The sequence below is a fragment of the Podarcis liolepis genome, assembly GCF_965112155.1.
Source record: "Podarcis liolepis genome assembly, chromosome: 5".
NCBI lineage: Eukaryota > Metazoa > Chordata > Lepidosauria > Squamata > Lacertidae > Podarcis > Podarcis liolepis.
The window spans coordinates 62197723-62219619 of record NC_139556.1 but is presented as its reverse complement, the minus strand read 5'-3'; the positions used below and the strand labels follow the sequence as shown (position 1 = coordinate 62219619).

General features: G+C 42.3%; 1 protein-coding gene across 4 annotated transcripts in view; it reads left to right on the top strand.

The window, feature by feature from the left end:
• YEATS2 (YEATS domain containing 2) overlaps positions 1-21897 on the top strand; it is a 39462-nt gene that overhangs the window by 13792 nt on the left and 3773 nt on the right. For all 4 annotated transcript variants that reach the window (XR_014526759.1, XR_014526760.1, XR_014526761.1 and 1 more), the window contains exons 15-31: positions 460-567; positions 1532-1705; positions 2297-2543; positions 3531-3692; positions 3896-4005; positions 6468-6629; positions 7246-7419; positions 8476-8674; positions 10161-10292; positions 10938-11036; positions 12435-12546; positions 12674-12747; positions 14753-14832; positions 16623-16821; positions 20329-20555; positions 21137-21211; positions 21496-21569. Coding sequence is in view for 1 of the 4 variants with exons in the window: in XM_083505368.1 (XP_083361494.1) it covers positions 460-567; positions 1532-1705; positions 2297-2543; positions 3531-3692; positions 3896-4005; positions 6468-6629; positions 7246-7419; positions 8476-8674; positions 10161-10292; positions 10938-11036; positions 12435-12546; positions 12674-12747; positions 14753-14832; positions 16623-16821; positions 20329-20555; positions 21137-21211; positions 21496-21569 (2408 nt within the window). In the remaining 3 variants the exon portion in view is untranslated. The remainder of the gene's footprint in view (positions 1-459; positions 568-1531; positions 1706-2296; positions 2544-3530; positions 3693-3895; positions 4006-6467; positions 6630-7245; positions 7420-8475; positions 8675-10160; positions 10293-10937; positions 11037-12434; positions 12547-12673; positions 12748-14752; positions 14833-16622; positions 16822-20328; positions 20556-21136; positions 21212-21495; positions 21570-21897) is intronic.

Genomic DNA, 21897 nt, shown 5'->3' with positions numbered 1-21897 from the left:
AACAACATGCGTTCAGTAACAAGCTCATTGTATTTGGGAATATTTTAATGAATTGAAGCCCTCCTAAAAGCGAGGATCTCTATTTCTGTACCTAACTAGGGCTGCTAACCAGTTAAATGCACTAAACATTATTTTTGCACCTGTCATTTTAACTGTTCAGTTGAGTACATTTATTACCAAAAGTTCAGTATTTAAAGGAGGACAGCATAACGTATGATACAATAAACAAAGGTATGATTGTTAGAAGTTTAGATTCTCTTTCATTTTAGAATCACAACTGAACCAATGGCTTTAAGGTAATAAAACTTTGTGTCGTTAACTCCCCATGAAACCCAGAACTTTTTGCAGGCCCGGGTTGGCTTATGTTCCTTGTCTTGAATAAGCTCATTTCTTGTATCATAGTGCTTAAAAAATAATAATTGTACAGTTAACTTAATTGTCTGCTTTGTATAATTCTAGCAAGAAGACTCTCTCTTTGCAACCATGCCACCTCTGTGTCCAATTGGGAGTCACTCCAAGGTACAAAGTCCTAAATCTGTGACCGGAGGATTTGGAACATTTACAAAGGTATTGGAAGTCTTATTATTCTCTTTGCAATGTGTAGCAGCAGTGTAAGCAGCATTTAACAGTGCAATTTGTCATAAAGCATTCTAAATGTGTGCTTCTAACTTTTGAGATTTTTGTTATTGCTTGCTCAAGTAGATAGATAGAAACTTTATTTGCAAATAAATACTAGCCAAAGCAAACTTGCCCAAGTATTGAAAGAACCCATTCTGATTTTTGTTTCGCTCTTTCGATAGTGTCTAGGGAACATAATGACCTGACAAATTTACTTACTACCTTTTTCTACTTTTTTATTGTTACACAAGCAACTGACTTTTTGGGGGGAAGATAATGTTAATATATAAGTAATATGTGTGGTGCTTGGTCTTTATATATCAGTAAATATTTGGCAACTGGTCTGCCCAGAGCTGAGATTGAGCTCTGATACCATACAGTCGTAACTTGGATCCCAAATGCCTTGCGAGTCGAACATTTTGGCTCCTGAACGCCACAAACCTGGAAGTGTTCCACAAACCTGGAAGTGCGAACGTTCTTAGGAACCAGAATATCCGATGGGGCTTCCATGGCTTCTGATTGGCTGCAGGATCTTCCTGCAGCCAATCAGAAGCCGCACCTTGGTTTCCGAACATTTTGGAAGTCAAACGGACTTCTGGAACGGATTCCGTTCGACTTCTGAGGTACCACTGTACCGCTTCAGGGCAAACCAGACATGTTTCAGATATTTTTGCAAATGTACTCATCTTCTAGTAACTTCTCGCAGAAGTTGTTCTTACCGTGTCCCCTGGTTTTAGGATACAGAGGCAACTATGAACTTTTGAGGGACAGTCATATATGAATTACTTAGTGCTCAATCAAGCAACCTATTTGTTTCTTGTAAACAAATGGTGTAAGAGCCATGGTGTAAGAGCTTTTATGGGGGTTTTTTAGTAGAGATTAAATTCTTCCCTTCCACTTGATTTATTTGAAGGTAATAATCAAGCAAGAGCCTGGAGAACCGCCTCAACAGTCTCCAGCACCAGTGACTGGGACAACCTCTCAGACCTCAGTGCAGCAATATGTTACTGTGAAAGGAAGTCACATGATTGCTTTGTCACCCCAGAAGCAGATTGTGAGCACTGGAGAGGGATCCACATCATCTAAGGTAAAATAGTTTCCATTTCTTTTGATTTCCTTTGACTGTTTTCACCTGGCTGTAGGTCATCCCAACCTGTTTTCAAGCTGTGGTGTGCAGATGTAGATTCGAACCTGGATTTAGTTGCCTGCTGTGCTCCGCTGCTGAAATGTTTTAATTTATTTCATTTATACGTTTGTTTAAAACTTTTTTGGTGGATGAATGAAAGTATAGAAGTGCCTAAATTAAATAAATGCATCTGTCTCTACTAAAGACACAGTCAGTGCTTTGGGAGTGTGGAAAAACACCACTTCAGAAACCATATAGTTTATTTGCAAACCTGCATTTTGCATCTGGGTAGCATGTCCTGCATTTGTTCTCACACAGCTGCCACTTCAGGCCCAGTTTGTGCAGCTGACTTTTTTGCATTTTTAAAATCCCATTGCAGTAATATTCTATTTGTTATCTATAGATACGTGTTGGTTTGTGATGGGCTTTTAAGTGGTATAAACTGAGTTAATTGATGGTTGCTATGTTTTGAGTCCATATTGTTTTTCATGTTTTCCTGCTCTCTAATGGGCCAGTTTAATTAATAGATGGTCACAATCTGTTTTACTGTAGGTCATTGGTGTTCCAGTCGGGTCTGCTTTACCCAAGCAAGCTGTGGCTATCAGTGGCGGGCAGATACTAGTAGCAAAATCCAGCCCTTCAGTCACAAAGGCCGTTGGTGGAAAGCAAGTTGTAACGCAAGGAGTTGCAAAAGCAATTGTGAGTGGCGGTGGAGGGACCATCGTGGCGCAGCCGGTGCAGACTTTAACGAAAGCTCAGGTGCCCTCAGGAGCTCCCAAAAGTGGAACTCAAGGACCAGGTAAAGCTATCTTATTTGCAGACACCTTCAGAAACAATTACATGGAACCAGTTAATAGGCAGTTCTGGAATATTGTGGTAATCTAAATCCAGTTGAGGTGCGGCATGCATAAATTTACCAAGCAGGACTGTAGAAAAAGCATTTTTAGTGCTAGTTTGTGCTGTTTAGGCACTGAAAGGGACCTGTCTTCATGTTACACCTGTGTAACATCACACTTCTGTATCTATTCCTATTGAAAATGCAGTGAGAAACAGATCGTCCAAGAGCTGTTTACCACAGCAGCTGCTTGCAAGAAGTGGTCTTTTGCCTTTCCCAGTGCAGATTACTTCATTCTTTCTAAAGAATATATTTTGTTAGTTTTTAGAAAGACAGGAGGAGCATGGGTGCAGGGTCAGAAAGACAGTTTGCCCCCTTCCAGTGGAAATTTCTTGTTCTGCCTTGTGAGCTTTCATTTGTTTTTTTTCCTTGTGACTCCTCTGCCTTCAATAACTTCTGCTTCTTCAGTCAGTTTTGCTTATGCCCACACACTCCTCTTTGCACAATGAATTTCCCAAGCGTGCACCCTTTTGCAGTTCTGTTCAGATTCTTCCTCACAGCCCTCTCCTTCCACAAGATCTTGTTCTGCTAAAGCTTCCAAGTATTCGCGTGCATTTTGCTCACAATCCTATAATGCAGCAGCTTGCCTCCATCTTCCACCAGTCTAATTGGAGGTTGAGAGCTCTCTGTAAATAGAGGGTTTGCCTCTTCCTTGCTGTGTGAAGTGACTTGAACTTGAATCCCAGTATGAAGGAAAAAAAACTATTGTTGCAGTCATAGTGGAAGTCATTGGCTCACCATCTTCAAAAAAAGTACTCTGGAAATAAATAAAAATGATACAGATAAAGATTATTGCTGGTTTTGTCTGTTCCTGTTTGAAATAGTGTGTGGCAAAAGACGGTCTCTTTAAAGCTGGGTGATCTTCATTTTTGTTTCTGCTTTTCCTTTCAGTGATGGCAACATTGCAACTTCCAGCCACGAATCTGGCCAACTTGGCAAATCTGCCCCCCGGGACTAAGCTGTACCTTACCACAAACAGCAAGAACCCTTCTGGGAAAGGAAAGCTGCTGCTTATACCTCAAGGAGCCATTCTGCGAGCCACAAATAATGCCAGTTAGTGTTAAAGGGGTTGAATCTAATGTGCTTGGTGTAGTGATTCCGTAACACACATGAATGGAGTAGACGCTGCTACCCTAGTCTGGCCACGTGGCGTCCCCCTAAAGGCAACAACTGTTAAACGGTGCCTCCTTGAAGCTTGTTAAAATGCATCATGGGACTAGGCTGCCCTGCATATGTGATTGTTTTGTTTGTTCCAGATCTGCAGTCAGGCTCTTCAGCCAGCGGAGGTGGGGCAGCCCAAAGCACAAGTACTGGCTTATCACAGCATCTTACCTACACATCCTACATCCTCAAGCAAACACCACAGGTCAGTCATAATACAGTTTTCTGGGATGAAGGCTCATCACATGGGCCCATGGTTCCAGCTGTCATCCAAAAAAAAAAAGGAAATGCACTCAGAGTTGCAGGAAGTAGGCATGACCAGTTCTCTTCATCCGCATTCCATTTCTTGCACTCACTGTGGTCTTTGTTTTGGAGTTGGGGGTGGGGGTTTCTCCATGAGTTTTGCCACTCCCTTCTATTGATCTCTGTTGTTGCTGGATGCTTGATAAAACATGAGTGGCTCTAGGTTAGGTCACTAATACAGTTGGTTAGAGCAGGGAAAGCCCATGTGTTTGCTGGACTCCAGTTTCCACCCTTCCTAACCACTGGCCATGCAAGTTCTGGCTGATGGTTGTTGGGAATCCCAACAATATGTGGAGGGCACTACGTTGGTGATATACTCCTGGGTTAGAGTATGCCTTATATTTGAGCCTAAAGGCTTTTTTTTAAGAATAATTTTTTATTAACCGACCAATCACATCAAATCAAACCAAATTACATAAATTCCAAATTACATAGCCAAATTTTAAGTTTTTGTTGTGGGTACCCATATTTCAAGTTTCGAAGGGGATCCAATCAACTTCTTGCTTCTTGCTGCTGTTTTAATGTCCACAAATCTAACCTTATGATGTTCACAGTACTATCCAGTCCTTTCTTATTGTTTTTCCACATCTCTTGTTGTTATTTTCATATATTTTTCCTTTCTCTTTGTGACCTCTGATAGTATCCACAAGCTGGTTAGAACAGTTTGTAATCCTGCGTGGATATTATTTTTTTATCCAGTAGCCATATCCAGACGTTTTCCATATAACATCACTTCCATACATCAAAACAGTCTTAGCGTCATTAATCTTCACCAATCTGCCTCTGTTCTCAAAACCTTTGAGGAGATTCACCAGGAATGCAGTCTGAAAACAAGTCCATTCTGTCCTCCTGGCTATAAATCCTTTGGCAAGATGGCGACTCCGAATTAATTGCTGCGCCATTCCAAAAGCTCTTATTGCTTCTCGATCTCCATAAAGCATACTTTTGGTTAAAGTTTATCTCCACACAGACCTTAATCATCCTGCTTGAGTCAGTTCAACCGACGATTCTAATGAGGAGGGGTTCTTGTAAATCACATAGAAGGAAAGTAAAAAAGGTTTCCCCCCCCATTCAGTCCCGTTGTCAAACATACCCAGCCTTTGGTGTATATTCATCGTAAAATATTCCTGTTTCTCCAACCCATCGCCTTCTTTTGCAGAGGTCACTTAAATTAGCAGACTTCACTCCCCTTCTTCACTTGAAATATGTGCATTTGCTTCTTTTGTAATTAATTATTCCAAATTGCTGCAGCTAGTGCGCGATCAGAAACAGTGTCCAGGAGAGCCGAGGTCCACACGGGGGCATTCTGCCTAGGGCCCTCACCCCCTTCTTTCGAATTAGGGGGTGATTTATGGGCACAGCAGGCAAGGGCAGTGTTCCCCATTTCCTTGGGGCAACAAGGGAGGCTGCCTACTCCTATAACAGCCTCATAATTACCCCGTGTGTGTCGGAGAGATGGTATTGAGAGCCAGTGTGGTGTAGTGGTTAAGAGCGGTAGTCACGTAATCTGGGAAACCGGGTTCGTGTCTCCGCTCCTCCACATGCAGCTGCTGGGTGACCTTGGGCCAGTCACACTTCTGTGAAGTCTCTCAGCCCCACTCACCTCACAGAGTGTTTGTTGTGGGGGAGGAAGGGAAAGGAGAATGTTAGCCGCTTTGAGACTCCTGAAGGGGAGTGAAAGGCGGGATATCAAATCCAAACTCCTCTTCTTCTTCTATTGTCGGCCATCTTCCAATGCGCCCCTAGTGGCCCCCCCTATATTTGAGCCTAAAGGCTTACAAAGCAGGAATCGGCTTACTAGGAGCTCTTATATTGAGAAAGCACAGTCTCTGTGAATCTGCGCTGACATTTTTTCTTGTCTCCATAGCAAATATGTAATAATGATAGTTGTGCAGGAGGCAATTGCATTATGTAGTACACCAGTGGCCAGCCTGAATTCAATGAAACAAACAGTGAGGAAGAAGTGTTTTATGCACATCTGAAACCGTTTGACAGGATAATGTATAAATAAAAATAAAATTTATTCATAATTCACCTTCCCCAGCCTATCGCCTTCCAGATATAGTTGGACTCCCAGCTCTCTCCCATAAGTCTCTGCCAGTGTGGGCCATGGCCAGGAATGAGGAGAGTTGGGAGGCCAGCAACATCAGGTTGGGGGAGGTTGTAGAGTTTCTTAAAGATGAGATGGCATCCCCCAGATAAGTGGTACTGGAAGAGCAAAACAGTTTGCCTGTCAAAAAATCAAACCTGAGAGGGCCAGAATTTGCAGTAGGACTTCTTCTTTAGAGAGGTTTCTCTTTGGTGGTGGTGGTGGGAGCAGAGTCCTTGGAGCACTCACTGCAGCAGTTTCTTTCTTTGGTCCAGGGCACCTTTTTAGTTGGTCAGCCTTCTCACCAGAGTTCTGCGAAACAAGCAACATCTGGAACAGTTGTGCAAGGGAACGCAAGTGCCGGGACACCATCTGCACAAGGACACCAGGCGTTGAAAGTGATAACGGGACACAAAACGGCAGCTCTGTTTGCACAGGTAACTGCCATGTTTAGGGCTTTGATTGGGATTGAAAGAGCAAACACACAACCGGTCCAAGGGGCCTTTGCGCTTGCGTGTACTGTGAAACAGTAGCCCTTTCAGTGTGCCTACATATCATGTAACTTCTGAAATGGGAGGGGGCTTTCAAAAGGTGCTTGTGATATGACATGGGGCTGGTGAGGTCAGTTATCCAAATGAAATAGTTGGAAATGCCCCTGGGCATGCCCAAGTCCTTGGGGATGTCTAAAGTAGCTCCCTGGATCTCAGCCTTTATTGCAGACTTTTGTTATCAAAGGAAAAATTCAACACTATAAAAAGGTTCTCGACTTCCTCATCAGAATAGTGGGATTAGGAGTGGGAAAGTAGAAACAAGGAATTACTTTCACTTGCTTTCCAAAACAGTAACTGTATTGATCTGTTGTACAGAAAAAGAAAAGTAATCCCATCAAACCCAGTGGGACTTTCTTTTTGGTATTCCGTGTTTCCAGGCCCATCCCAAAGCATTTAAAAACAGATTGGGAGGAATGTCTGCTTGTTTTCATCACATTTTTTGCAAACCTTTGATTCACAGGAAGTTGCGGTTTCCACTTAAATTTTTATTTTAATTTCAAAGGCAGCTTCCAGTGGACAAGCATCACTGATGAAAATATCCGATAATACACTGAAAACCTTGCCAGCATCGTCACAGCTCTCAAAACCTGGCACCACTGTGCTAAGAGTATCTGGTGGAGTGATTACTGCAGCGACAACGTCGTCCGTGACTCTGCCAACAAATGGAGTTGCACAGGTGAGGTCAAGTGGTATGTCAGGTTTCTAGTGCAAGTGCAACCGCTCAGGAAAGTAGTCTGTGAAATTAGAATCTTCTACTTCATCAGTTTTGATTCCCTTGAAGTAAAGGGTATTTTAAATTTTCAGAAACTGTCCTGCTTGCTACTAGCTTTACTTAAAAAGAAAAGAAATTGTTGTTTAGTCATTTAGTCGTGTCCGACTCTTCGTGACCCCATGGACCAGAGCACGCCAGGCACTCCTGTCTTCCACCGCCTCCCACAGTTTGGTCAGGCTCATGTTTGTAGCTTCGAGAACACTGTCCAACCATCCCGTCCTCTGTCGTCCCCTTCTCCTTGTGCCCTCAATCTTTCCCAACATCAGGGTCTTTTCCAGGGAGTCTTCTCTTCTCATGAGGTGGCCAAAGTACTAGAGCCTCAGCTTCAGGATCTGTCCTTCCAGTGAGCACTCAGGGCTGATTTCCTTAAGAATGGAGAGGTTTGAGCTTCTTGCAGTCCATGGGACTCTCAAGAGTCTCCTCCAGCACCAGAAATTACTTGGTGCAATTTAATATTTGATATTGAGATGAATTACTTGGTGCAATTTGATATTTTGGCTTGGCTTATTCACCCAAACTATTGAGATGAATTTTAGTTCAATATTTGTGGTTGCCTCTGATCCCTGACTCCTCTAGTTCTGCGGCATTTGCAAAGAAATTTGCAGAATTTTTTTGTTACATGTACACCTCTCCTGCCTCCCACAGTGGAGCTCCAGGCAGCGTACAGATCCCAGGCTGGATCAGCAGGCAGAGGAGAGCTTAAGCAGCTCTCCTGTTCACTCTGTGATTCTCTCCTACAGATTGTTATTACAATTCATTAAATTTGTATACTGCCCTTCATCCAAAGATCTTGGGGCACTTCACAGAGGCCCCCACATGATCTTGGTTATGTGCATGTCTAAAAGCACAAGTTTGCGAAGGTAATGTGTATTTCCACATTTAAGTTTGTAAGGGATGAATGAATTCGTAATTCGTGCTGGCTGCTGTTCTTCAACCCAATATTCAATCATTTTAACACAGCAAGCGGACAGTGCAAGTTCTAGCTCATCTCCAGCTGCAGGTCCTGTAGTGAAGGCGACAGGACAGCAGTCACAAGTTTCTGCCAACCAAGGGCAAGCAGCATCGGCTGCGCCTAATAAAACAAATGCATCTGCGGTTGTAAGCATTGCTTCTTGGGTGGCTGCCCCAGCCCCAACATCTGGGAAAACTGCAGTATCAGGTAAGGAAAATTCCCTTTCCTTTGCTCCTGCTACCTTTTCAATCTAGACCTATAATGCATTCATATTTTGGGTGCTGAAATGGCAGAATTGGGAGCACCTAACTAGGCCACTGTTGGGATGCGGGTGGCGCTGTGGGTTAAACCACAGAGCCTAGGACTTGCCGATCAGAAGGTCAGCGGTTCGAATCCCCGTGACAGGGTGAGCTCCCGTTGCTCAGTCCCTGCTCCTGCCAACCTAGCAGTTCGAAAGCACGTCAAAGTGCAAGTAGATAAATAGGTACCGCTCCAGCGGGAAGGTAAACGGCATTTCTGTGCTCTGTTCTGGCTCAGCTTAGTCATGCTGGCCACATGATCCGGAAGCTGTACGCCGGCTCCTTCGGCCAACAAAGCGGGTCCCTTTACCTTTTAACTAGGCCACTGTATTTGTGGCCTGACCCCTTTCAAAAGAAATTCAAAAGTGCTGGTGTTTGGTCTGCCTCTAGGCCATTTAGGAGTTTGAAGGTATCTTGAGGTCAGCCTTCACACGTATGCATGAGCTTTGAGTAGCATCTGCTCTTTGACCCAGTATTAATAAAGTGCCAATTGGCGAGTTCCGAGGATGCGGCCTTTTTAGTGGTGGCAACACTATTGCCGAATCTTTTCCCTGGAAAGTCCACCAACTTTCCCCTCTTCTGGGGGGGGGGGGAAACTTTATTTCTGTCAGACAGTTTTAAAATCTGCTACTGCTGTGCTTTTCTGCTTGTTTCCCTTGGTTTATTTAATCTGTGTTTTTATTGTTTTTATTTATGGGGGAGGGGGTTTGTAAGCCATTTGGGGGGGGATTTTTTAAAGATACGGGATATAAGCAGTTATAGTAAATACTTCGAGATGGCAGCAAGTGGTTTAATTTTTTTTAATGTAAGTAACTATTTGGAAAAGTTAAGGTTCAGCTAAACTCCACATCTGTGACCGCTAAAAGGGTGCGCACAACGCACAACTAGACTTAATGTGGACAATATGTGATCAAGAGCTCCTGATGGTTATTTCAATTGCCAATCTGATTTGGCTCCCCTGCAGCTGCTACTATTCTTCTTCTTCTTCTTCTCTCTTTTGATATCTTTAATTTATAAATTTCCTCTATCACAAGAATGAAGTGTGTTTTCTTCAACATAATTTACCTGTTCAACTCCATTTCTATATAACAGAACTTTATTCCGGATAGGCAGTATTTATCAGTGGTACATCGCTGCATCACTGCTTTAGAAACACTATCTTTGCAGTAACAACTATATTATATATTTTTTTGTAATTATGACTTTTCAATTGTAGCTGCAAATTGACTGTTTAATTGTAAGGCTTCCTTAGTGATGGTTTTCAGTTGATGCTTAATTCTGTTTTTATCAGCATCTCTCCCCTTTTTGTTGTTGCTGTTAACAGAAGAGCTGATTTCATAGTCTCTTGTGCAGAAAGGAGCAAGAGCTCTCTTTAAGCATGTCTTCTCTTCTAGGATTGTTAAAGATCCACTCCAGTCAAAATAGTCCCCAGCAAGCTATTTTGACGGTTCCCAGCCAACTCAAGCAACTTGGTGTGAGTGCTGCCTCTGGAGGAGTCCAAACAATATTGATGCCCGTGAACAAAGGTAAAATGCAGTTTGGCAAGACTACAAGTGTGTACAGATGCTTTTGATGAGAGTATTTGGACAGTTTAGGTAACCATATATTAGCTTAAGAAACTAAGATATGGATTGCGCAAAAAACTAACTGACCAATTATGAAGTCTGTTTACTATAGTTTCCCATTACATCTTAACCAGGAAACTATAGTTATGAGCTTTGCAACAATCCAGGTTATTAAGCCAACTTCAAACTAGAATAGCCTGAATTGTTCCAAAGCTGATAACCATATTTTCCTGGTTTAGATGAAATGAGAAACTATGGTCAGGTGGATACTTCCTGGTTTGTTTGCCAACTTGTACAAAGTGGATCTTTGCACAGACTCAAAAGGCTTGTTCATATCTTAACATATTAAGCCAAGGCATGATCATCCAAGTGCAGCTATTTATTATGTGATACATAACACACACTACTGACACTAACACTAGACTTAAGCTACTATAGACGAATTTCAGTTTCTGTGCCAAAATACTATAAACAATTGATCTGGCTAAGGATTAGTAAAATAATTGATCAATACAATTGTCTAGCTGTTTGTTTGTTTGTTTGTTTGTTTGTTTGATGAAAATATCTACATATCAATGTGAAATCAGTATTTTTCTTTTCTCTCAGTGATACAATCACTTTCATCCAGCAAAGCATCTGCTGTTACACCCGTAACCTCAACAAATGCAGTTGTTCCAAGCCCTTCTGCAGTGTCTGTTGCAAAAGGTAAAATTATTTGTTATTGTGATCACACCTTGCCCCTGCTCACCTGTGGAAAATCACTGACATCATTATTGGTGGTTGTAATATAATTCATTTTATGTTTGATTTTTCATGTGTACATTTTTACCAGGATCTGACTTGGATACAAAGACTTGCCAGCCTGATACTTTTATGGCAAATGTACATGCAGAAATGTGGCTCTGAGCTTAGTAAAACTGAGTGGTAACGGGGGGGGAGTGTGAAGTGGGCACATTGGTTTTCTTCTTCTTTTGTCCCAGCAGATCTCCCATTTTCTAACATTCTCTCATTGTTGAAACCAGTGGGGAAGAGAATTAACTACACTAGCTCCAGGCATAGCTGATAAGCCTGATCCCAGGAGTGGCAGGTCAGGTCTCTGGATCCAGCCCCATCCCTCAAGTGCCCTGGTTTGACCCCTAACCCCAACTACCTCTGACACTAATACTATCAACAGTAGGTCCATGCCTCCGGAGAATTCTGTGGCAGACAAGCCCCACTCCCCCACCAGCAAAGCTGTTTCCCACCATTGTAGAGGTACCTCCGCCCCATCAAGACAGCAGGACTGAGAGCGTGGATCACTCTGTTAGCTTAATAAATAAGTCTGCAGTAGAGTAGAACAATGCTACAAGATACTCAGAAGGCGCTGATATGTCCGTGGTCAAATTCCTTTCTGCATGAGAACTAAAAATGCATGCAAAGACACATACTGCTGAGGCATAACAATATGGGTGCATTTTTCTCTGTAAGCAGTATCCTAAAATATGGTTAATTAAAAAATGCTTTTCAGCAGCTCAAGAAGTACAGCAGTGGTTTCACTTGGGAGTCTTAGGGATAGTGCTAATGAGCTTTTAATATATTCCTCCCATAAGAAGCTGCTGGTCTCAGCTGAAATATTTTCCAAAATAACAGAACAGAAATATTCTTGTGTGGAAAATGAAACTTCAGGTCATTATCTTCCAAAAGAAAATTATTTCAATATTCTAGACGGTGCTGTTGACTTCAATTCCACCACCGACACTGCTACCATCTCCTTTTCCTCATTATTCTTTTTTTCTGTGAATTGGATGGAGACTTTTCAGGAGAGCATGGATATTTTAAAACTGTTTGGATGAATTGCAGGATTTTACACATATTTTAGAGGACAAGCAGGGACCTGGTTGCTCCAGTAACAAATTCCCTGGAGTAACCAGCCAGCATCATCTCAAGGTCTTTTTCTTGTCCTATAAATATATAAAAATTGCAGTTAGTGAGTTATAAATAACAGCTTTGACTCCTTTATTAGCTAATTGGCAGGTTCAAGGCTAGGCAAACATATTTTTCTACAGATGTCTTTAAAAATTTTAACAGGTGTATTTATTTTAATTATTCTTTTATCTTCTGAAGTTAAGCTGGAGCCTGATTCAGCAGGGCAGAGCTGCAGTTCGCTTGTCTCCCAAGATGGTCAGGTGACAGTGAAAGCAGAGGAAAGTTCTGAACTTGGAAACTATGTCATTGGGTAATTATTCTTGCCAAGTTAAAACTTCATGAGTTGCAATAGGGATATTGCTCACTGGGGGCCATATTTGGAGGGGGGAGGTACCTAAAAGCGATAATATAAAACATGCTCTCTTGATTTTTTACAGGACAGAGTATTTGGACAACCTCCAGCAACTTTTGACAGCAATAGTAAAGAAAGTGCCATTGATTGCTGAGAGAAGTAAGAACCTGCAAAAAAACACAAACACACACACACCATTTTATTTATGTGTCACCTTTCCATATTCAAACCATGCTTAAGGCAGCTTAGAACATGAAAAAATTACCTAATTATAAACATAACAAAAGTAGTCATAATCAGTAGATGAAAGATTTAAAAGTACACAACCAAATTGAACAATTTCTTTGCCAGTGAACTATGACCTCTGTTGCCATTTAACTTTGAGATTTCATCATGGAAAAGAGCAAAAGAACTCAAGAAGCCACAAAAGATGTTTTTTGCAAAATACATAGAAATCTGAATAATCTCAGTACTCTGTATAATTCCAATCTCACTACCCAGCCAGATAGGTGGGGTATAAGTGATAAATTATTATCTTAACCTTAACTTAACCTTCTCTGCACAAGTTGTAAGTGTTGCAGGCTGCAATCCATTATTCATGTTGCTTAAAATATTTCTTAACAACTCCTTATTGGAAGATGCCAGTGGTAGTGTGCTGGACCGTGAATAGAATTCACACAACATAAAAGTTCAGCTTAAAATCAAAGTTGGGGTGCCACCACAAAAAAGGCCTTCTCTTTTGTGGTAGGATAACATGCCTCTGTTAAGTAAGTAATGTCTCTCCAGATTACTAGAGATCTTCCTCAGATGCCCCTCTTGCATGCTGCCACCTTCAGGTGCTTGGGGTCTCAAGCCATTTAGGGCATTGAAAGTATGCACTGACACCTTAATTTGGGCTTGGAAGCAAATAGGCAGCCAGAGTAGATCTTTAAGAACAGGCATCTGAACAGCTCTGGTTGAACTTGAGCAGCTGTGTAACACATTGCAGTAATCCTGCCAGGAGGTTATCAAAGCACGGTTCAACATGACTAGGCTATCCCTGTCAGGGAATGGTTGCTTGATGACAGTGGCATCAGTAATACTCAGAAGGAACTATGAAGTTTCCAAAGCATTTCACATGCCTTATCTCAGTAATCCTTAGCCTTCCTGACAGACCGGAGAGATGTATCTTACCACTGCTGGTAGCTGTTTGCAGCCATTTGTCAATTTAATCCATCTGTTGCTAATTAAAGCATGCATTGATTGCCTACCTGCAAGCTGCCCATACTGTTAGCACTGTTAATGTTTCCCTGGTAACTAACCTTGCATGGCTTGAGGGAAGCTTGAAAACAGCAGGAGCAAATGTGCAAAACTAGGTGGCGTAAAGAAAATGTAATGACAGGAGATGCCATAAATATGTGTAATGCCTCTTTTTTAAAAAATGCTGTGTAATTGTGTGGGCCTCCTATTTGGGAAACAATGTTTTCCACCTCTGCCTTGTATTATTTGCCCCCCAAAAAGCCTCTTTCCTGCTCTTATATTTTCTTTTCTGACATTTACGGGTTCTTTTTACCAGCAGAGTTTCTATACCTTTCCGCAGTGTTGTTGTTTTTTAACACAATTGGCCTGAAGTGATTTTCTTAGCCTAGTTTAACGGACAAAGGTAATTCCTTACTATGGATGCTGCTGACCAGTTTTCATTTTTGAGAAATCAGAACTCTTGTTTCCATTTTCCTCTTTTGTTTCGCTTTGTCCTTTGGGTCACTATAAGATAATATGAACTTAGAAAGTGCTTGTGATCTATATGCCTTGTAACTAAGGGAGTTTGAGCCTTTTTCTCTGAGGAAAAGCAACAGGAGAATCAGTATTCACTGAGTGGGTTGTCTATTAAGAACGGGAACCCTGAAAGGGATTTGCTGCTATTAGAATGTCCTGCTGTGGCAGCCATTTCGCTTACCCTCTGAATCGTTCATTTTGGTGGAACATAGGAGTAAGTGTTTAGATGAGATTGCCGCTTATTTTTTAATTCTGAGGCTCAGGAAATGTACGCAACACACTTGAACTTTCTCCCTCATGCAAAATGATGTGCATAACAAAATGTTCAGGAATAGCCAGTCACACAATAAATTTAGTTTCATAGCTATTAAAATTTATATTTTTTGGTGCTTTCCCCCTTGCTTTTTAGCTGAAGATGCCAACTCTTATTGTGCCAGTTCTGTGGAACAGTATTATAGCTGGAATATTGGAAAACGGAGAGCTGCAGAGGTAAATCTTCTTAATGTGCTCTATAAAAATGAGCTTAAACCCTCAGAGAAATATCTGGCTGGAAATCTGTGCCTTTGTGGAGCTGATTTTTATTTTTAAAATCTCTTCCAGAAGCCTAGGTTATATTTAATGTATTTGTGTATACCCATTTTCTTTTTTCTAATATAGTGATATTGGCTTAATAAAATGTAAATAAATTTGAGGCTTCCAGATATTTTTAGCACTAAGTGTGAATCATTGTGTAAATTCCTATGACTAATTTGCGTTAACTGTTTTTTATTCTGAATTTTAAGTTGTTGTAACCTGCCTGCTGAAGGGTGGATGATGGCGATGGTAATATAAGAAATGGAAACGTGGTTCTTTGAGACTTCTACCATATCCTCATTCTGAGATGTCCAAGTTTTGTCTGAATAACCTAGATCATATGGAGTTAGTCAGGAGGCAGCATGGTTTAATGGTTAAGAGTTTGGGACCAAGAATTGGGAAGACAAGGTTTCTTCATGCAGCCATGAAGCTTGCTGGGTTACCTCGACCAGTCATACAGTCTCAGTCTAACCTACTTTGCAGGAATGCTTTGCTAATAAAAGGTGGAGAAACTGTATGTTGCCTTGAACTGATTAAAAGAGGGTGTGTAATAGAAATTGGACCCCCCCCCCCGCTATGTATCCAAGGAAAGTGGCAAACACTTGCTAAACACTTCAGTGGGGGGGGGATCATGAGAGCTGTAATGAAATGAAAGGCAGGTTTACATTAGTAAAAACAATGAAATTAAGGACACCTTCAGTTTAATTTCCCATTGGAGATTTATTACCATTGTTAAACATACTATGACTAACTTCTTGGCCCGTCTTTGGACAGAGGATTTGCTATTCATTTCTTCTTGTTTTGTTTTTCCCTTATTTGTTCTTCTGTTTCTCTTTCCTGTTTCACAAAATGACCCCTCTGTTGTGCACAGAATACAGGAAAGTAGGGAGGGCACCCAAACAAGGCACACATTGTCCCCCCAGATGTAGCAGGCTGCAACAATAGACCCATTTGCCTCTCTGCAAGTAACAAAATAGTTAGCAAGCTTTGTCAGACTGTTTCAGGCTGCAAACAGGGAGGGAGGCTGGGAGCATGATTCATGAAATTGTACAGGAAGGGACTGTGCTGTGTGTGTGGCAAGGGGCTGATGGTGCAAGTTTGTAATGCCCCCCCCCCCCAAAAAAAACCTGATGCTTGGGCCCTGCACAATTTAAGTATCCCTTGTTCTTTGAATGATCTAGAACAGGCATAGGCAAACTCCGGCCCTCCAGATGTTTGGGACTACAATTCCCATCATCCCTGACCACTGGTACTGTTAGCTAGGGATGATGGGAATTGTAGTCCCAAATATGTGGAGGGCCGGAGTTTGCCTATGCCTAATCTAGAAATACACTAAGAAATCACCATCAACCTTAGTTTACGGATTGAAAATCTAAGGCCATACACTGATCAAGGAACTGAACCCATAACTATTTTTTAAGCACTCTGGGGGATAATATGTAAAAGCAGCTATTTTCATAATGTTCTATTTTTCATCATGGATCTGATGAAATGCATTCCTGTTTCAAAAGCTTTTTGCTACAAGAACTATATCTGCAGTGCTCTTGGTTGTTGTTTTTCTGCAATGAACTACAATGGTGTTTTGTTTTGTTTTTACTAATTTACCATAATTGATCCTATTCTAAAGTTGTAAAAGATGGATAAAAACAGGGGGGTTTTGTTCTAAATCTTAGCTCTTGTCCTTTCTGGATTTCCCCCTGTTATAGTGGCAACGAGCACTGACAATAAGGAAGATCCTCCAAGAAATCATAGAGAAACACCCAAAATTTCACAGTATTGCCCCCTTGAAAACAAAGCAGGTTGTAAATTGGTGTCGCTCCCGTGGCTACACACCACCTGACCCGGAAACTCTGAGGAATGAAGATTCCATAGAAGATGTGCTGACACAAATAGACAACGAGCCAGGTAAGGAGTCTTATTTTAGAATCTCAAAACATCTGTACCTTGGTGATGATTTAACAACGCACCACCTCCAGAGTTCCATTTATAAGCCCCTGGCGCCAGTTTAGTTCTGTTCTGTCCGTTTCAGTTTTTGCTTTTGGGATCCCAAAGAACCCACTGAATTTAAGAAAATTTGCTCTGATTCGATGCTCCTTTGGGTTTGGTGAGATTCAAAAGAAACTACAAGGTTTTTCAGGCCACCACCACCATTAGAGGGACAGGAGCCCCAGTGGGTGAAAACGTGGCAGTCCGGAACCTAAGTTGTACCTGATTTTTACAAAAGCGAATCTAGATTCCGTGTTGCACGGCATGGTATATTTATGGTGCACTATTTAACTGTGCTGGATTGCCTTTCTGTTATGAGGGGTGGGGAATCCTTTCTATCCCAAGGGCCACATTTCTTCCAGGTCAGTCTTCAAGGGGCCACCTTGCCAACAATGGCAATGGCTAAAACAGGCAGAACAATTGATGCGCTTCTTACCTCTGTGCAGTAATTCAAGATATACAGTGGTAGTTTCTAAACACCCATGTCTCTCCATCTTGCAGGCATTAGTGCAATGCATGGACACATTCCAGCCAGGCAAAAGCATGCACGGAGGGTGTAGATCAGGACTTGGGGAGAGGGGATGGCCTGGGAGGAAATCCTGAGAGCTGGATAGAGAAGCTTGGAGCACCACATTTGACCACCAGGCCTGAGGTTCCCTAGCCCTACTGTATAGACAGAGCATGCTGCTAATTTGCTCATTTGGAAGCTCTTCCAAATTGAGATAGGTTAGGAGCTAGCAAACATTGTTTTGCAAAATCCATAATTGATTTTGGAAACAGAATTGCTGCCCTCCCTTACTTGTCCAATCTGTCTCTCCTGAAAGTTTCAATTTCATTTGGCAGACATAATTCAGAAGCTTTCTATTCCTAAATGACTTCTACTGAAAGTTGATATTTTTTTATGCTCTTGCCAGAATGGCGGGTGCTTGCTTGTTGGGAAAGAGTGGGTTGGGTTTTAAGTGGCAGCAAGATTGGGGATTAAAGCAGGAATAGGCAGAAGGAATGATTCAGCATCTGTTCATTCATTCTGCAATGCAGAAGATGTATCTGGGTTTTTCTATCCAAAACTTGAAACTGCAGAAATAGAAGCAAAAAATCAGATTTTACTGGAAAGCACTCGACGTAATATTAAAAAGGAGGACATGGAAAGGGAGGGGAGGGGTGGGTTTAGGTTTCTGCTGACCATCCCTGGCTTCCTGATATACATGGATCTAGAACATGTTCTGTAGGGAACGTCACATCTAGAAAGACTGCAGTCAAGCCTGGAGTGGACTAACACAAAAGCAGGCAGCATGCCTCAGTGGCCCAGTTCTTGCTATATGCACGACTCACTCTGATGTGGATTCCTGGAGTGTGTTTCTGTTGGTCTATAGAACTTCACAATTGTACCATTTTAACCATTTTAAAGAGCTTGAAAAGGAAGTGCTTTCTCCTGATGAGAGTGGGTCACTTTCTCTCCGTTGTCTACACTGGTTTCTCCTTGTGCTCTACTGGGGAGGTGGTGAGAGAACGAGAGCAGGGCATTCTGTATGCTTGCCCACTCTGTGCATCTGCCATGTGTTTGTTTTATGGGTAACGTTTCCTAGAGAAAAGCTCTAGACTTGCACATCTGACCCCATAGGCATCCATATTGTTTTGGAGAAGAGGTAAAATAAGAGAGGTGGTCTTGCTTTCCTTCTGCCCGTAACATGTGATCAAATTTGTAAAGTTAGTGCCCGATTCTAAATTAATGTGTTGCAAATGGAAGCATTTTCTTTCCCCCTTTGTTGCTACCCTTGGATCCCGATGCTGGGGGGGGGGGGGGACATCTCCTTTTCACTTTGAAAATATTTCTTTCATGTTTGGAACAATTTGTTCTACAAATCATTTGCCTTAGGGCTAAAAACAGGTGTGATTCTGTAACCTCTTTATTTGGGCCTGGAAAGCAATGGGCAGCCAATGCAGAGTGCTGTCTTTAATGTCCTATGCCAGCAGTTCTCAACCTGTGGGTCCCCAGATGTTGTTGGACTACAACTCCCATCATCCCTGAGCTCTGGCCTTGCTAGTTAGGGGTGATGGGAATTGTAGTCCAACAACATCTGGGGACCCACAGGTTGGGAAAGGCTGTCCTATGCAGTTTGAGGCCAGGATGCCTGAAGGATTGCCTGCACTTGTACAGTGGTACCTCAGGTTAAGTACTTAATTCGTTCTGGAGGTCCATACTTAACCTGAAACTGTTCTTAACCTGAAGCACCACTTTAGCTAATGGGGCATCCTGCTGCCGCCGCACCGCCAGAGCACGATTTCTGTTCACATCCTGAAGCAAAGTTCTTAACCTGAAGCACTATTTCTGGCTAAGCGGAGTGTGTAACCTGAAGTGCATGTAACCTGAGGTACCACTGTATTAGCCTGCTAAGGTTTACAGCAGGGGTAAGCAACCTAAGGTCTGGGGGCCGTATCCGGCCCAATCACCTTCTCAATCCGGCCCGAGGATGGTCCGGGAATCAGCGTGTTTTTACATGAGTAGAATGTGTCCTTTTATCTAAAATGCATCTCTGGGTTATTTGTGGGGCATAAGAATTCGTTCATTTTTATTTTTTGTCAAAATATAGTCCAGCCCACCACATGGTCTGAGGGACAGTGGACTGGCCCACAGCTGGAAAAAGTTGCTGGCCCCTGATTTACAGTCAGCTACTAAAAAGCCACAGGCTCCCCATCCCTAGACAAAGACCTGTGATATGACTGGAGCCAAGTACCCCACTCCTCCAGAGCAGTTTTGCAATTGTTAGTAAAAGGCTCTTGAAATGTTGATGCCCGCTGCGTATAAGTTGCTTTTTAAAGCTCCCTCCTTCGTCACGGTAATATCTATAAACGAAAATTCTTATGTTTACTGAACAGTGTGTTTCCTCGCTCCAGTTCCAGAGTGAACAGCTCTGACTTGCTTTTTTTTTTTTTTACAAGGAGGGCAGTGAAACAGGCATTTTTATCCATAGCCACGCTCCCTCACTTTAGGATGAATCTGGACTTAAATTAGTTCTGTCAATCAATGGAACAAGTTAATAAAAAATCCCATTTATTTCAATAAGACTAAAGCTTGACTGAGTGTGGTTGCAAACCTGTAATGCTTATCTGGTTACACAGCTGCTGTGGGACTGGAGTCACTGTAGCAGAATGAGGCAGGTTGCTTTGAGAAATGTCAGTCCATCCACAGCACAAGTGTCTCCATTTTTCTGGGCTCCTTTTCAGGCATAACGATGATGGCAACTTGAGATGGCAGGATGTTGCCACTGGAAACCATGTTCTGGTGTTGGGCGGTAGCAATTAGGGCTTTTTCCTCCTTGCGGTTCAGCACGAACTCCGAATGCCTGTTAGTTGCACCCATCTGTCACTAGATACAGATCTGTTTGTAAATCCTCTTTCTGTCTTCCCGATTGCTTCTTGGGAAAGAATGCTCATCTTCTTACACCACTGGGGAAGAACTATGTCAAAAGCTGGAAGAGCTGGAGCGGTTCCTCAAGCAAGAGCCAGACAATGACGAGGAAATAGACATCATCAACGTTGCTGAGCCTCTGAAAATAAACATTAAAAAGGAACCAGAGGAGAAACAAGAGGAAGCAAAGTTCTACTTGGCACCCCAACCTACATCAGAGTTTGTGCGCGAGACAGTGGAGCAGGTACAGAGATAAATGCTCTTCCTAGCTAGATGAAGAATTATTCACTGCCTCAAGCTCTTGACAGTATAATACATTTGTCCTGTGATACTTGCAAGCTGTTGACTTTTTCTTTACAAGGCTGGTTGGAGCTTGCTGGTACTCCTAGACTGCCTGGAACTTAATCCCCACCCTCAAGTTGCCTACACCAGCTTTTCCCAGTCTGGTGTCCTCCCCATGCTTATCTGTTTTGCTGGCTGGAGATGATGGGAGCTGTTGCCTGAAACATCGGGAAGAGCCACTAGGTTGAGGAAGAGTAACTTAAACTGATAACAAGAACCCCAGGACCTGATGTGGAGATGGTGACGTTTAGCCCATAGCAGAAAGATAATGGGGCTCAACACAGAGTGGGCAGGCCCAACTGGGGGAGCCAGAAGTTTTCCTGTGATGTGCCTTCCACACATCTCCCCCTCCCCACCATGCCAGCAAGTAGTTCTGTCAGGTTGTCAGAATCCCGTTTTACCAGAATGTTTTGGTCCTATTTGTCTGCTCCTTTGTTTAGTAGTCAAGAGCAGTAACCTTTTATTCACCCTCTCGTTTTATAGATAGGAATTTCCTTTCAGCCTGTAGAGCTGCACAAGAACGTCTATGCGTCCGTAATAGAAGATATGGTTTTAAAGGTAAACTGTTCGAAAACTTTCTGTCATTCAACAGTGTGAAATCAAGTCATAGCTTGTTGAGTGAAATGCAGAAAAATTAAGTTGTGGCTTATATGAGACTGCATGGCCAAAGTCCTGTTTTTATATACATTTATATAGGTATGGTGTTGACAAGTTGAACAAACGTATCGTTCTTTGTAATTTGTGCATGGGGATGTGTCGATTTTATAAGACATGGTTTGTGATGATTAAAAGCATCTCTTAACTGTTTATGTTCTCTGTCCTTGAAACCCTCTTTATAACAGGCCACAGAGCAACTGGCAAGTGATATACTAAGAGAAGCTTTGGCAGTTGGTTACCAGGCAGCACCTCACAGCAGGTATACTTGCTTAGGTTTTACTTATACAGTGGTAGTACCTCTGGTTAAGTACTTAAATCATTCCAGAGGTCCTTTCTTAACCTGAAACTGTTCTTAACCTGAAGCACCACTTCAGGTTATATAATGGGGCCTCCTGCTGCTGCCGCACGATTTCTGTTCTCATCCTGAAGCAAAGTTCTTAACCTGAGGTATTATTTCTGGGTTAGCGGAGTCTGTAACCTGAAGCATATGTAACCCGAGGTACCACTGTACTGTATAACTTGTGTGGTATTTGTGCATTAGACAGAATCTATGTTTACTTTGAGGACTATAAATTTAAAATGGTTCA